The sequence below is a fragment of the Fundulus heteroclitus genome, chromosome 17 (genome assembly GCF_011125445.2).
Source record: "Fundulus heteroclitus isolate FHET01 chromosome 17, MU-UCD_Fhet_4.1, whole genome shotgun sequence".
In the NCBI taxonomy this organism is placed as follows: domain Eukaryota; kingdom Metazoa; phylum Chordata; class Actinopteri; order Cyprinodontiformes; family Fundulidae; genus Fundulus; species Fundulus heteroclitus.
The window spans coordinates 703,831-717,871 of record NC_046377.1 but is presented as its reverse complement, the minus strand read 5'-3'; the positions used below and the strand labels follow the sequence as shown (position 1 = coordinate 717,871).

At 38.4% G+C, this 14,041-nt stretch overlaps 1 protein-coding gene across 1 annotated transcript; it reads right to left on the bottom strand.

Annotated features, from left to right (window-relative positions):
- Window positions 1–12,713: 12,713 nt before the first annotated feature.
- Window positions 12,714–13,210, bottom strand: LOC105936024 (histone H2B 1/2). The gene has a single exon (XM_021323631.2). The coding sequence runs from the start codon at window positions 13,190–13,192 to the stop codon at window positions 12,818–12,820; it is 375 nt and encodes a 124-aa protein (XP_021179306.1). The 5' UTR covers window positions 13,193–13,210; the 3' UTR covers window positions 12,714–12,817.
- Window positions 13,211–14,041: the final 831 nt, after the last annotated feature.

Sequence of the window (14,041 nt, the reverse complement as noted above, 5' to 3'; positions counted from 1 at the left end):
ATTAAAATGACAACTCGAATCCACTTAAAAAGAAAATCACTGTTCATGACAAAGTACAAAATTACTTAACTTAAACTTTTAACTTAGATCAATTTTAAATATGAACAGCTGAATAAATTTAAAAGCAAATTTATTAATGCAATAAGTTAGATTTCAGTTCCTGAGTTCTCCAACAAGGGTGTCCCAGTGCAGCCGTCTTGTGTTCGTGGTTCTGAGTTTTCCGACAACAGGGTGTAGTTGGACCTGGCTCCTGTTCCTTAGTTCTCTGATGAAGGTGTCCAGGTAGAACCTGAATACCTGAGTTTTCTCATGAAAACCAGGTACAGGTAGGGTTGCCTGTTCCCCTGATCCCAAATTCTTGGGTTGTCCAGATGGACCTGCCTCCTGTTCCTGTGTGGTCCAATGAGGTTTTCGCGGTTGACCCACCTCACATTCCTGTATCTGTGTTTTTGATATGATTTGATGTGATTTATTTTGGTAAATTTATAATGTTGCAAAAAAATAAGTAAAAATAAAGGAAATTAGTTGACAAACTAATCAACCATAGAATAGGCTGAAACCAAGGCATATATTTGTCTTACTCTGTTCAATAGAAAAATCTATAAAAGCAACTGTTATCGATCTCTCTGTCTGTCTGTCTTATATATATACCTGAGTATATACCTGAGTTTATATATATATATATATATATATATATATATATATATATATATATATATATATATATATATATATATATATATATAGGGAGTCGACTCCCCATTGCAAACGGGTGGACCAGTTTCGGTTTAATTTGCATGTTATTTAAGCCATAACAAGGCGTTTTTGGGCAATAATATAAAGTTTGGAACTCCACACTACTCCAGACATTTGAATTGAGAAATATTTCTGGATGGGAAGCGAAACGTCTTCAAACTTCGGGAAAAAAAGTCCAGTTGTATTGTTTTTTTTTTTGTTTGTTTTTTTTACTTCTTTTGGAATAAGCTTTTATAATTTTACACTTTAAAGCTTTTTAAACCTCACCAAATAAGCACATAGTTTCATTTTTTTATTACATTTTATTTTATGTTTTTTTACATATGCAATGTATACAAACACAAGTAAGAAGCACTCCATTACAAAAAAAAAGTCAGTGTACAAGGTCAATACAAATAATTACATTAAGTAGTTGGTGTGATCTACCAATATGGTCTAAATATGGCTGCCAGTTTCAAAAAGGTTTTATATTGTTTTCTGATAAAATGTGTAATTTTTTCCAGAGGGATGCAACTGTTCATCTTAACAGACCACCTGCCAATGGTAAGAGGGGAGTCAGATTTCCATGATGCCGCAATGTAGACTTGATCTGCTTAAAGGGAATGTAGATGAAATCTGTCTATTGGTGCTGATTCTTGCCTGGGATTTATAATATAGAGTTCGAATCCAAGTGATAAATAACGGGGCAAACCCAAACTTGGCCAACCCCTTAAATAAATATGGGCACCCTAACCTATCAAACGCTTTCGCAGCATCTAAAGCTACAGCTATGCAAGGTTCTGTACTAGATTTTATTAAATGAATAATATTAAAAAACTTACATAGGTTGTTAGCTGAGGAGCGCTTTGAAATGAAGCCACACTGGTCTGGATTTCTTAGTTGCAGCAGATATTGGCTAACTCTCTTAGCCAGGGCCTTGGAAATTATTTTGTGTCTGTATATAATAATGAAATATGCCAATATGAAGAGCATTTCAATGGATCTCTGTTTTTCTTGTAAATTACAGTAATTATGGCTGTAGAAAATAATTCAGGGAATGTTTGAGTCGTAGAGGCCAAGTTGATGACGTACATGAGGAGTGGGAGGAGTAAGCCTTTAAATTCCCTGTAAAATTCTGGAGGAAACCGTCTTCTCCTGACGATTTATTTGCTTGTAATGAGCACAGAGCTTTTAATTTCTTTTTGTGTAAAGGGCAAAAAATAAGCCAAAGCACCTTAATTGGATTAAAAACAGTAAATAAAAAACTTAAAAGCAACTTTTGCCCCATTTCAAAATAAATATATTTTAAATGACAACAGAAGACCAGAATTTTAACTAAATACCCTCCCATCAAAGGACAAATTAGCCCACACACCCACTCTTCACACACACACACATACATACATACATACATACATACATACACACACACACACACATATATATATATATATATATATATATATATATATATATATATATATATATATATATATATATATATATATATATATATGAATCCATTTATATGACTTGACTTTTATTGATGGCAGATGCAACATGTGATTGTTTTCGCCTTGAGTTTGTCCTTCCTTAAGGCTATAGTTCCTGTTCAGAGAAACTTTGTTATACTGGGTGAAATGGTTCTTCCATCCTGAGAGAAGTCAATACATTATGTATTCAGAAAGAGGAACAAATAATAGGCCTCTGTGAGAGCTAAAAGCCTATAAAACTGACCAATCCCTGCCATTCGGACTGGCAGGGACTGGTCAGAGGATTGGTCCTGCCCACACCCCCTCTGTCCTTCCACTTACGGGGGTATCGCTTCATATTTTGGTGGTCCCACATGGCAATCATTATGACGTGCTCATGTAACACCAGTGTGTGTGCATGTTCCTTGCTAGTTTCCGCTTGCTGGATGCACTTCTGTTTATGTATCCAGTTATCTTCGGTGTTAGCCATTCACTGCAGCTCTGCTGCCCTCACCATAAGCTTTGAAAACCACTGAGAATCGCAAGAAGCAAACGGTTACAAGTTTATGAGAAGAAGAGAAAGGCCTCAGAACAAAGATATAAGATCAGAGTGCATTTGGGAGATTTATTCATGCGATCCCCCTGAGGAGCGAAAGAGCGGGTAAGATGGTCTTGTGCATGATCAGTTTTTCAAAAAGTGTCTTGGGTGTTCCTTACTTACATTTTTGGAAAAATCACAGACCTCACCTTTAATTCTGTGGCAGTGTTACTGCGCCACTCACTGGCGTGGGATAGGTATAACACCCCAGTCTCTTTCTTTTTTTCATGTGCATTATAGATTATTTTTAATTATTTCACAATGTGAAATATACAATATGTTTAAATTTTTTTGTATATTTAACATTAACTGTTTTATGCACATTCTGCTTTTTCAGGGTACATTTTGTTGCAATTTAGTGAAGTACATAAACAAAATTATGTACATTTTTGTTTCTGCACCTTTCCTGAGCCATTGCAACACATTTTATCCAAATATGCATTGATTACTCAAACCCAAATGACAATAATGATAAGCCTAAGTCTAACGTTGATTGGATAGTCAATCATGCAACTAGGATGTCATCTTCATATTTCAATTTTATTGACCAAAGCTGTCATGGCCCATCAAGGCCACCAGCTTCTCTATATGATTTGCCTTGAAATGTCAAGACAGGACATGCAGAAAAAATAAAACAAAATGAAACAGAAAAGAACAGAATAAAATCCAAACTAAAACCATTATAAATACCTCATCCTCTGTTTTAATATTACTGGTTCACAGACTAAATATGATACACACAATACCAGCATAATAAATCTAACAACACCTGGTAAATAAGACTGATTATGTTGTTAAGGCTAAGTAAGGGGTACCCTTGTAATATTTTCATAGTGAAAACATTGTATCTCTGAGGAATCATAGGACAGAATGATCACCTTGTTCCACAAAGGGTGGTCTAATGTTTCTCATGCAAAACAAGGTACTAACAATACTGATGATCCTCTCTAGAACATGTAGAGAATTCCACCTTTGTTGCAGTGTATCTTAGGAGTGACTGAGATCAGCTCATTTATGAAAGTGAGAGAACAGATCTTTGTAATGTTAAAACCAAAATTTCATCCAAGGGAGAATTAGAGCTCGAGTTATCAAAAATATTAATGTTAAATGTTATTTTCTTACATTACAGTTGCAACCCCTGCTGTTCAACATGAGTATTGCAGTGTGAGGAGAGTCAGACATCTCGGGTGAAATGTTTAAAAATGTCCTTTGGATGGCAGGTGCCATTTCTATGCCTCCATGTGTTCTTACAGCAGTACTGCAGCCATGATAAATGCAAAGTTTTTAAATGGGGCATTTCTCTCACTGATGGTTTGATTAAAGCTAAAAAGGACGTTTCCTAGACGTTGGATTTGACAGACTGCGGTCATGAAGTAATACCTCATCACCCATCTTCCAAAATAGAAACAGAATCCTTGTTTCAGTGCAGTCCATTAATAGAAGCTTTTAATATTTAAAACATCTTGACACACTGCTCTGCTGTGTGAAGTCATCATCCAATGTGAAATTGGTGATCCACTTCGGAATTTGGTTTCTTGTCAAATATGTTCAATTCAATTAAATTTTATTTATATATTGCCAATTCACAACATGTCATATCAAGGCACTTTACAAAGTCATATTCAATCAAATCCTCCAGACAGATCGATGAAAAAGTTTCCTATCTTAGGAAACCCAGCAGATTGCATTGAGTCTCTGACAAGCAGCATTCACTCCTCCAGAAAGAGTGTAGAGCTGCTGTGGACAGTCTGCATTGTTGATGGCTTTAACGGTTTTTAATTTTGGCAATATTCAGGAGGTGAAAAAAGGAAACCATAGAAACCCGTTTAATATGGGATTTAAATGACATGTCCTGATGAAAAATAACCCCAAGATTTTTTACTTTATTACCAGAGGCCAATTTAATGCCATTCAGATGAAGTGATTAAGACTCTTATTTTTTTAAGGACTCGGTGCAAAGATAAGAACTTTTGTCTTGTCAGAATATTCAATTAAATTAAATTGTATTTATATGTCATCTCAAGGCACTTTACAAAGTCAAATTCAATTATATGTGAATTGTACTGATGTTTGTAAACTGTAATTGTTTTCCTACTTACTAAGTTTTACTGCTATGTTAAAAGGAACAGTTGCTTTTTAACCAAACTAATGTCTTATTTGCATTGTCCTGGTTTGTATAAAATGTTAGCTTTTGGGCAGAATACTGACCGCAATCACTCATTGCTCCTTAACTTTATTGTAGAGAAGCCATATTGAGAATATCATGTACATTTCCTCATATTTGTTGTTGTAAGAATGCAAAACCCTTTTTTTTATTTCATACTATGAATCCTTTTCCTGTTGCATCTTTTTTTTTGTTACTTTAGTTTTTATTGGCCATTTTTCCCCTTATAGTCAATCTTCTTCACACCTGTACATTAACTCCACTGTCACATTCAATATAAATCAATCCTATGATCATACAAGGCCAACAACAGCCATGAACAAAGAGGGGCACAACACTATTATGAGATCATACATTTTAATTTGACACAGATCCCACATTGCAATAATCAGTCTCTGCTTTGCCCATTATTGCTCACCAATTAATTATCACAACTCATGAGTTTATAAAAAGGCATTCACTTTTTTCGAAGTTTATAAAAACGGTTATATTTTAGCCCAGTGACATGTCCAGGATGGACTCTGTGTCCCCACCTCTCGCTCATTGACTGCTGGAGAGTCAACAGCTCCTCCACGACCCTGTGTTACGTCAAGCCGCGTTTCACAATCAGATACGGCATCACGTAACACCTGTACGGAAAAGTAGGTATAGAAAATCCATGGATGGGAGGTTCCATTTTTAAAAAGTTTAGTAAAATTGCTTAAAGTTTATCAGAAAAAAACGTAACTTGCTTTTAAAGATGAACATTTTTCATTAGAAAAAGGTTATTAAACTTCTGCGTTAAGTTAAATATTGTTTAAGGTAATCTTTGCTGGTTTAGCTTATCTGTCTGGCAGGTGTTTTTGGGTTGAAGTAAAATGAGTCCATAGACCCACAGGAGGCTATTTAACATGTTTCTGGTGCGACTCGCTTCACATCACGCTCCACTCCGTGTAAAAATAACAAATAACTACAAAAACTCTCTGAGGATCGCCTTTCTCCAGTCTCACACAGTAAGAACCCGTTCTCCAGTCCGTGTTGTAGCTGCAGTTTATTTTTTTCATTTTTTGACTTAGTTTCCTTAATAATCTGTATGCATCCAAATCCTTGTCATTTTATTTAACGAGTGTCCTGGTTCAGCTCCTCATGAGGTGGAAGCTGCTGCTTATTGACTGACAGCCGCTCTGACTGCAGCTCTGCGTTCTTTGTTACAGAAAAGCGCAGGTGGAATAATATTTATGATTTTCTTTTACTTTTTCCGAATCAGACTCAGTCAAACCGGGACATCGTTTCACATTCCGACCCTTCTTCTTCTTCAAAAAAAAAAAAAAAAACTCATGCTAAATTAGCAAAACTAGAGCGTTACTCTTTCAGTTTTAAATAAAACATAACAGAATCATCTCGTTGCAGAGAAACAAGCTCAGGTCTTCCATTGATTTAGTGTTATGGTGTGTTAAAATTCACGTACTTTTTATTCTTTTTTGGAGTATCTGTATCTTTCTTTGACGGCGTGTTTAAACGTTACCATAGTGACCAGAGTCAGAGAGCATTAGGGCTTTGGCATCTCAGCCATTAACGTGTCAAACGAAATAAATTGCATCACCTAATGTTTCATTGCAGTCACTTAGCTATTGCTAGCTAACCCACCGTTACTTTGCTAGTTTGCTTTCGTAAACATGCTAATTACCAACCATTTCATTTGCAAATTCTAAAACAACAATGTTTTTTAATACTTAAATAATATTTGTAATTTATCTACAAGTTACATGGTCAGATAAAATGTATTTGTACAATGCAACTATGTGGTAGGAATATAGAAATGACCAAATGCAATTGTGTAACAAACAGCATAGATGGACTCTGTGTTTAATAGCTGCAGGAGAAGGGACATCCAGTAGTACTCCAGGGACCAGTGACACACAGGCCAACACACAGCCTGCATTAGGTGAGATTATTTTTAATAGTATTTATTCAAGCCACATCTATACTTTAAAGTACAATAGAACATTTTTAGCATGTACCAAAATGCAATAGCTTGTTTTCTTAAAGAAGTTCAACCACATTCATGATCATTTCACTTATTAAGCACCGCTTGTCTGGCTATATGCTTGAATCCAGGTGATGAAGATGAAGGGACATCCAGGACCACACCAAGCACTCTGGGCGCCAGTGAAACACAGACAGCTGAGACCAGGGACACGCAGCCTGAAGGTACTTAGTCCTTTGAATAACTAATTCAAGTCTACAACCATCTGACAAAATATACTAGAAATGAAAACACATGGAAATCACAATAACATTCCATCCCTATGAAAGTAACTTCATCCACAGTTTTATTGAACACCACTGATCTGAAGGGGCCACATTCCAGGCACCAGTGAAACACAGATCTACTATTATACTCTATATGCTGGTCTATAGTATAGTAATGTATAGCTGAAGCACAGCATAGTAATAATGTACATTTTTATATATATGTACTGTCTGTTGTATTATAACTTATAAGATCATTGACGAATCTCAGAAAACAGCACAAACGAATTAAGAACATTTGATGGATATGGATAAAATGAAGAGTACATTTGTTATTGCATTTCTGCTTGACATTGACTCTCCTTGACTACAGTAGCCGACTGGTGCAAATGACATTTGTAAATAGACAAAACACGATATTCAACACTTATTGTCCATTTCTAGGTATTGTAGCCATGTAATTACTCATGTTGTTGCCTTTTGTAAGCAGTAGGTAACAGTATGATAATGAATAGTGCAGCTCATTTACTTCAAGATAATACGAATCAAAGGAAGACAAACAAAATAACATGTAATGTGCGAAAGTGATATGTTCTTAGTGCAGTTCATTAGATAAATGAAATCAGCACGGTTTTGTTTTCTGAAATTTGCAGCGTGTCGTGAATTTTGCAGCATGTTTCTGAATTGTGTTGCGTAGCGTGAATTCATAGTGCTTTTTTTAAAGATTGCTGCACACGTGTTTTCAAATTGATGAAGATGTTTTCTTAAGTTGCTCTTCTCTTGTCTATTTGCAAATGTTTTATGGATTTGAATGTTTTGTCATAAATTTGGAGGTCGCTTGCACCAGTCGGCCACTGTAGTGTACCCCTATTAAAACATTAACATCCATTTTGCATGTATGCATTTGCTTTTAGGTGAAGGAACATCAAACACAACATGCTCTGCTACTACACTGCCACCTGCAGACACCTCACCCTCCACAATTCCTGATATCCAGGGAGAACCTGTAGACCCTGCTGACTGGCCAGCCCTCTGTGATGCAGTAAGGACAGAGTTAGTTAGCAGAGGACCATATCAGACCAGTCCAGACTTTACATTTCCAAAAAGAGATGATGGAAGAAGCTGCCGCCACAACCACTTCTACAGGAAATTAGTAAATGGGGAGAAAATCAAGAGAAGCTGGCTTGTATATTCAAGGAAACACAATACTCTGTATTGCTTCTGCTGCAAGCTCTTTTCACAGAAGAATTACAACCTCATTAGTAGTGGCCTAAATGACTGGAAGAATTTTTAGTGAGCTCCTGAAAAGCCACGAGCACAGTCCAGAGCATTTGGGGCACATGACCGCATGGAAGGAACTGGAGACTCGACTTGAACAGGGCCAGACAATTGACCCAATAGAAATGACACTCCTTCAAGCTGAAAGGAGGAAGTGGCTTGAAGTCCTGACCAGGTTGGTAGCCATAATACAGTCTTTGGCCGAGCAAAATATTCCCCTGCGGGGGAACTCAGACAAGCTATACCAGCCAAATAACGGAAACTTTCTTAAGGAAGTTGAGCTCATGGCCAAGTTTGACTCTGTCCTCAAACAGCATGTTGCTGATGTGGAGGAAGGACACGGCCATACAACATACTTATCAAAGGATACTCAAAATGAACTAATGGGGTACCGCGCACGTGACGTCACCGTCTCAAGAGCAACGCCCCTTTTGCCTCTTAGGTAGGGCATACAGGAGAGAAAGCACGGATAACCCAGCTATTACAAGCGCAACAGAACCAGCGATCTGATCGACTTTACAGCCGTTAAACTTTCCCAAGACGATGTCCCAGGCGCACGGATTACTGGTCGAACTGTCGAAGAACACACCAACCTTCAGCTCAAACGATGGCTTGAGGTTCGAGGGCTTAAAAAGACTGGAAAACTGGCCGAGTTGATGAACGGTAAGCTTTGTTTTTTTTTTCCTGCGCGGCGATCATGGCAGCGTCGGCCGTTTTTTTTTTTTTTTTTTTGTTGTTGTTGTTTGCAATCACCGTCCAGGAATGGGTATATGTTTAATGTTTGTCTCATTTTAAATGTTTTTGAGTAAGCCTGGTAGCAGGCTATCATGTTAGCGCCTGCTACCATGATAGCCTATATGCTGTCATGTTAGCAGGCGCTACTTTATTAACATGTCGGCCACCAAAATACTCTTACCTTGACTTGATGTCGCTGGAATTGGGTCAGGATGTTCTTCGGTTGTGCCCTTTCCTCCGACAAAATGCTTGCTACATATGTACTTGAATTTGGTAACTTTTTCCGGGTTGAACTGTTGTGTAGGCCCACCGCCCCGAAGCGTACACATTTCTCCTTGGCAGTCTTGAAGAAAACATCCATCATATGCGGCCGATCAGCGTAACTCGAGTCGCTGTTGCCCGTTCCATAGCAACAATGTTTAAAAACCATGGTCTTAGATTTGGAAAAAGCAGTCGTTTACCGAGTAAAACCTAGGCTAACGCATGTCTCTTTTAAAGCAAAGCAGCGGCGGGGCTCAGGAGTTTGCCCCACTGCGTACCAAGTGATGTGACGTCATTGTGACGTTGTGTTTCTAAAAATAGCTCGCGCGCGGTACCGCATTGGTTGCATTGGTGAAAAAGTTTTACAGTATATGTTAAAGGAGATAAACAAGCCAAATATTATTCAATTATTTTGGATTGCACCCCAGACGTGAGCCACATAGAACAGTTATCTGTTATAGTTAGAATGGTTGCAGTAGATGACAAGGACACCCCTACAGTAAAAGAACATTTCATGGGGTTCCTTCAGGTGGAGTCATCCACAGGAGAAAGCCTCTCCAACCTTATTCTGAGGAGACTAGAAGAATTCAACCTTCCCTTTGAAGATTGCCGGGGACAGTCTTACGACAACGGCGCCAACATGAAGGCAAAGTCAAAAGGTATCCAAGCCGGACTTTTGCAACAAAATCCCAGGGCTTTATTTGTCCCATGCGGAGCACATACTTTAAATTTTGTTGTTGCTGATGCAGCAAAAAGCTCCACAGATGCAATGAACTATTTTGGCTACCTACAGAAATTTTTACACTATTCTCTGCCTCTACACAAAGGTGGACCATCCTAAAGCACCACGTCAAAACAACTGTAAAATCCTGGTCAGACACAAGATGGGAAAGTCGCATTAACAGTGTACAGGCTGTGAGATTCCAGACAGCGGAGGTGAGGGATGCCCTTCTTGAGATCATGGTTGGGTCATACCGTTTCTCCATTTGTAGCGTTGTGTGGTATGACATGCTGGCCAAAATTCGTCATGTCAGCAAAGCATTGCAGTCAATCTCTATGTAACTGGATGTGGCTCTGAATCTCCTGAAAACAACTGAAGCCTCTCTGGTCAGCTACAGAAGCACCGGGTTCGCTTCTGCTCAGGTATCTGCAAGAGATCTCTGCGAAAAGATGAATGTGGACACTGTCCTAAAGCAGAAGAGGCTGAGAAAAACCAAAAGACAGTTCTGTTATGAATCCCCTGATGAGCCAGAGGGAGATGCGCTAAAGAAATTGTAAATTTCCTTTCTCAAAGTCATTGTTGATGTGTCAGTTACATCACTGCAAGAACACTTCAAACTCTTAGGTGATGTTGAGGAGAAGTTTGGAGTGTTGGTTAACTCTCAGAATTTGCCAGAGGAAGAACTCGCAAAGGCTGGCATGACGACAATGGAAATTCTGACTTACTTGAAGTTTTTCCAAATATGTGGGTGGCCGTAAGAATTGCTGTCACACTACCTGTGACAGTAGCGTCTGCTGAAAGAAGCTTCTCTAAATTAAAACTACTTAAGATCAACGATGAGTCAGGAACGCCTCAATGGGCTTGCACTGATGAGCATCTACCAAGAGGTCTCAAATAAAATCTCATTTGATACCATAAACGAATTTGCCATTAGAAAGTCCAGACGAGTCAAATTTTAATGCTGCGTCAATTTTGAAGGTAAATAGAAATACCTGAAACAACTGTTCATCTTTTATTAGATAGAACTACAAGAACTTAAAACTTTTAATTTTATAATGTTATTCATAAAAGCACTTGTTTGTAGAGGGTTAATCCAGTTTTTTTAGTTATACTTTACCCAAGTGTCCTTACAGATGGTTAAGAGTGTTTTTGCACAGTCCTAACTTTGAGTGTGTAATAAATTTAAAATAATAAAAAAGAAAAGGTTCTGAAACCCATTCTGGTATTTGTTGTCTATGCATCACTCCATGCAAAGTTAGTTTTTTCTGAATGCTTAAACACAACCCTTGATTCTTATAGCAAAATTTCTAAAACTATTAATACTTATAGCAAATCCACTCACTGAGTTCACAAAACTAAAAGAACACTGCTTTGCAATTTTGTAACACACACTTTGCACAACTGTAGGCACAATTCACCGCACAGCACTCTTTGTGGAACTGTAAACACAACTCAATGAAGCACTAAACAGATGCTGAAAACAGTACTGGTATTTTGCACGGCAAAAGTGAGAGGGGGGGGGGGGGGGCAAAACTCAATCTCGCCTAGGGCAACCAAAGGGCTAGAACCGGCCCTGAATGTAACAATATCATCTCAATGACACACTTCCAACCAAAATGTCTAATCATGAAAATGTTGTATACCAGTTACAGATAAATGATCTTAATGGTTTCACTTCCTCTATCAATTGCTAATATATTCTATATCAGGGGTGTCAAACTCATTTTGGTTGAGGGGCCGCATACAGTTTAATCTGATCTCAAGAGGGCCACACAAGTTAACTCATTGCAAGATTAAATAAAACTAATAAATGTGGACTTGTTGATTTTTATATTAAATTAATTTCACTTTTACACAATATATTATGAATAACCTCAGCGTTTTTAAGAAAAGTATGTGCAATTTCAACAATACTTTTATTCGGTTAAACATTTACTTGTGCATTATGCATAAAAACTGATCACAGTGATTATACAATGTTGAAAAACATTTATTCACATTTTTTGGAACTTAAAAACACTGTCCTGCATGACAAAATACATCAAACAGATAAAAATTAAGAAATTATTTAATGTTTTCCACACCTGAAGCTTAATCTGCTAATTAAAACAGCGCTCCTCGTGGACAATATAGGAACTGCAGATTTTCAATTAAACAAAGTTTTTTTCAATAATTGTTTTATAATTTTTCCTTCTTGTTCTTCCTTTCTTCTCCTACTTTCCCCATTGTAGTGTCCATATCATTTGAGATATTCCCCGCATGAATCAAAACTATTCACATTCATAAATCAAGTGGAGCACTATGGCAAAAGCAGTACTGCTCCACTTGTGAAAATCAAATCTGATGAGCTCTTTTTGGCATTAAGACAATTCTTACTGCCACATAGGACATCGTCAAAAATAAAAATAAAATAATGATAATGCATTTAGTCACAGGGCCAGACTCCTGATCTATTTGAACACTAACATTACCCAGTCTAACATTGATTTACTGAACACTAAAATGTGATAACTAGCCTAGCTCACACAGTATTGACATTTAAACTTGTGTAAACCATTGCTCTCCAGTAGTAGTGGGTGGCTCTTAAAAGAGCCTTTGGGTTTAGCGGTCAGCAGAGGTGTTTACTTGGAGCTGGTGTACTTGGTGACGGCCTTGGTGCCCTCAGACACGGCGTGCTTGGCCAGCTCACCGGGCAGCAGGAGGCGCACGGCGGTCTGGATCTCCCTGGAGGTGATGGTGGAGCGCTTGTTGTAGTGAGCCAGGCGAGACGCCTCGGAGGCGATGCGCTCAAAGATGTCGTTGACGAACGAGTTCATGATGCTCATGGCCTTGGAGGAGATTCCAGTGTCGGGGTGCACCTGCTTCAGCACCTTGTAGACGTAGATGGCGTAGCTCTCCTTCCTGGTCTTTCTCTTCTTCTTGCCTCCTTTTCCGGCGGTCTTGGTCACCGCTTTCTTGGAGCCCTTCTTGGGCGCAGACTTTGCAGGTTCAGGCATGTTTCCTCACTGAGATGTCAGCAACGAATGAGCTGCTGTCGAGGCTGAGGCTGCTCTTATACAGCCAGCATGCAAATGTTAATGTGCTGTCCCCTGGCTCTGATTGGCTGAGTCGCTCAGTCGGTTCAAACTGTGAGCTTTTGAAAGGAGACCACGTGATTATTTTTGAAATCTTGGCGCAAAGTGAGAGGGAAAGAAGCGGGAAGCCCTCGTGGCTCCTCTTTGTTCACAGCCTTACTGCTCCTCATAGAACCTATTTTAGATAAAATTGTTCACCAGAGTCAACATAGAGTGAAATTGGAGAGCCCTGACCTGCAGCACAACACACACATTTAAATGTTCTCTGTTTTATGATTAGCGCAGGTTGAAAAATATGGTTTTATTTTATATGTTTTTATTCTGGAGATTGTTTAAAAATCCAAGAAGTTTAAAAATCCAAGATGTTGGAATAGGACAGAAATAGCAAGATTGTGAAAAAGTAAAACAGCTAACTGTGCAAGCAGGACTGTTTTTACATGAAACACGGTTGTTATAAGTGACACTTGAAGCAATGCAGCACAGTGGAATGCTGTGTTCAGTCTGGGTTATGTGGAGTAACGCCCAACGAGGCGTCCATTATCAGAAATTGATGGATGACACGAAGTCCTTTAATTTCTGATAATAGACAACTCAAAGGGCATTGTCCTGCATATATCATGGTCACTAACGTATTAAACTTATTAATACTGTTTTTTTAGAGTAAGGGTCTTGCTCAGGGAGCCAGAGTGCCGACACTGGGGATCGAAAAGGGTACTTGCGTCCTTCTGAGTGTACACTCACCCTTAATAAAGCATACTTTACAGCTCTTAG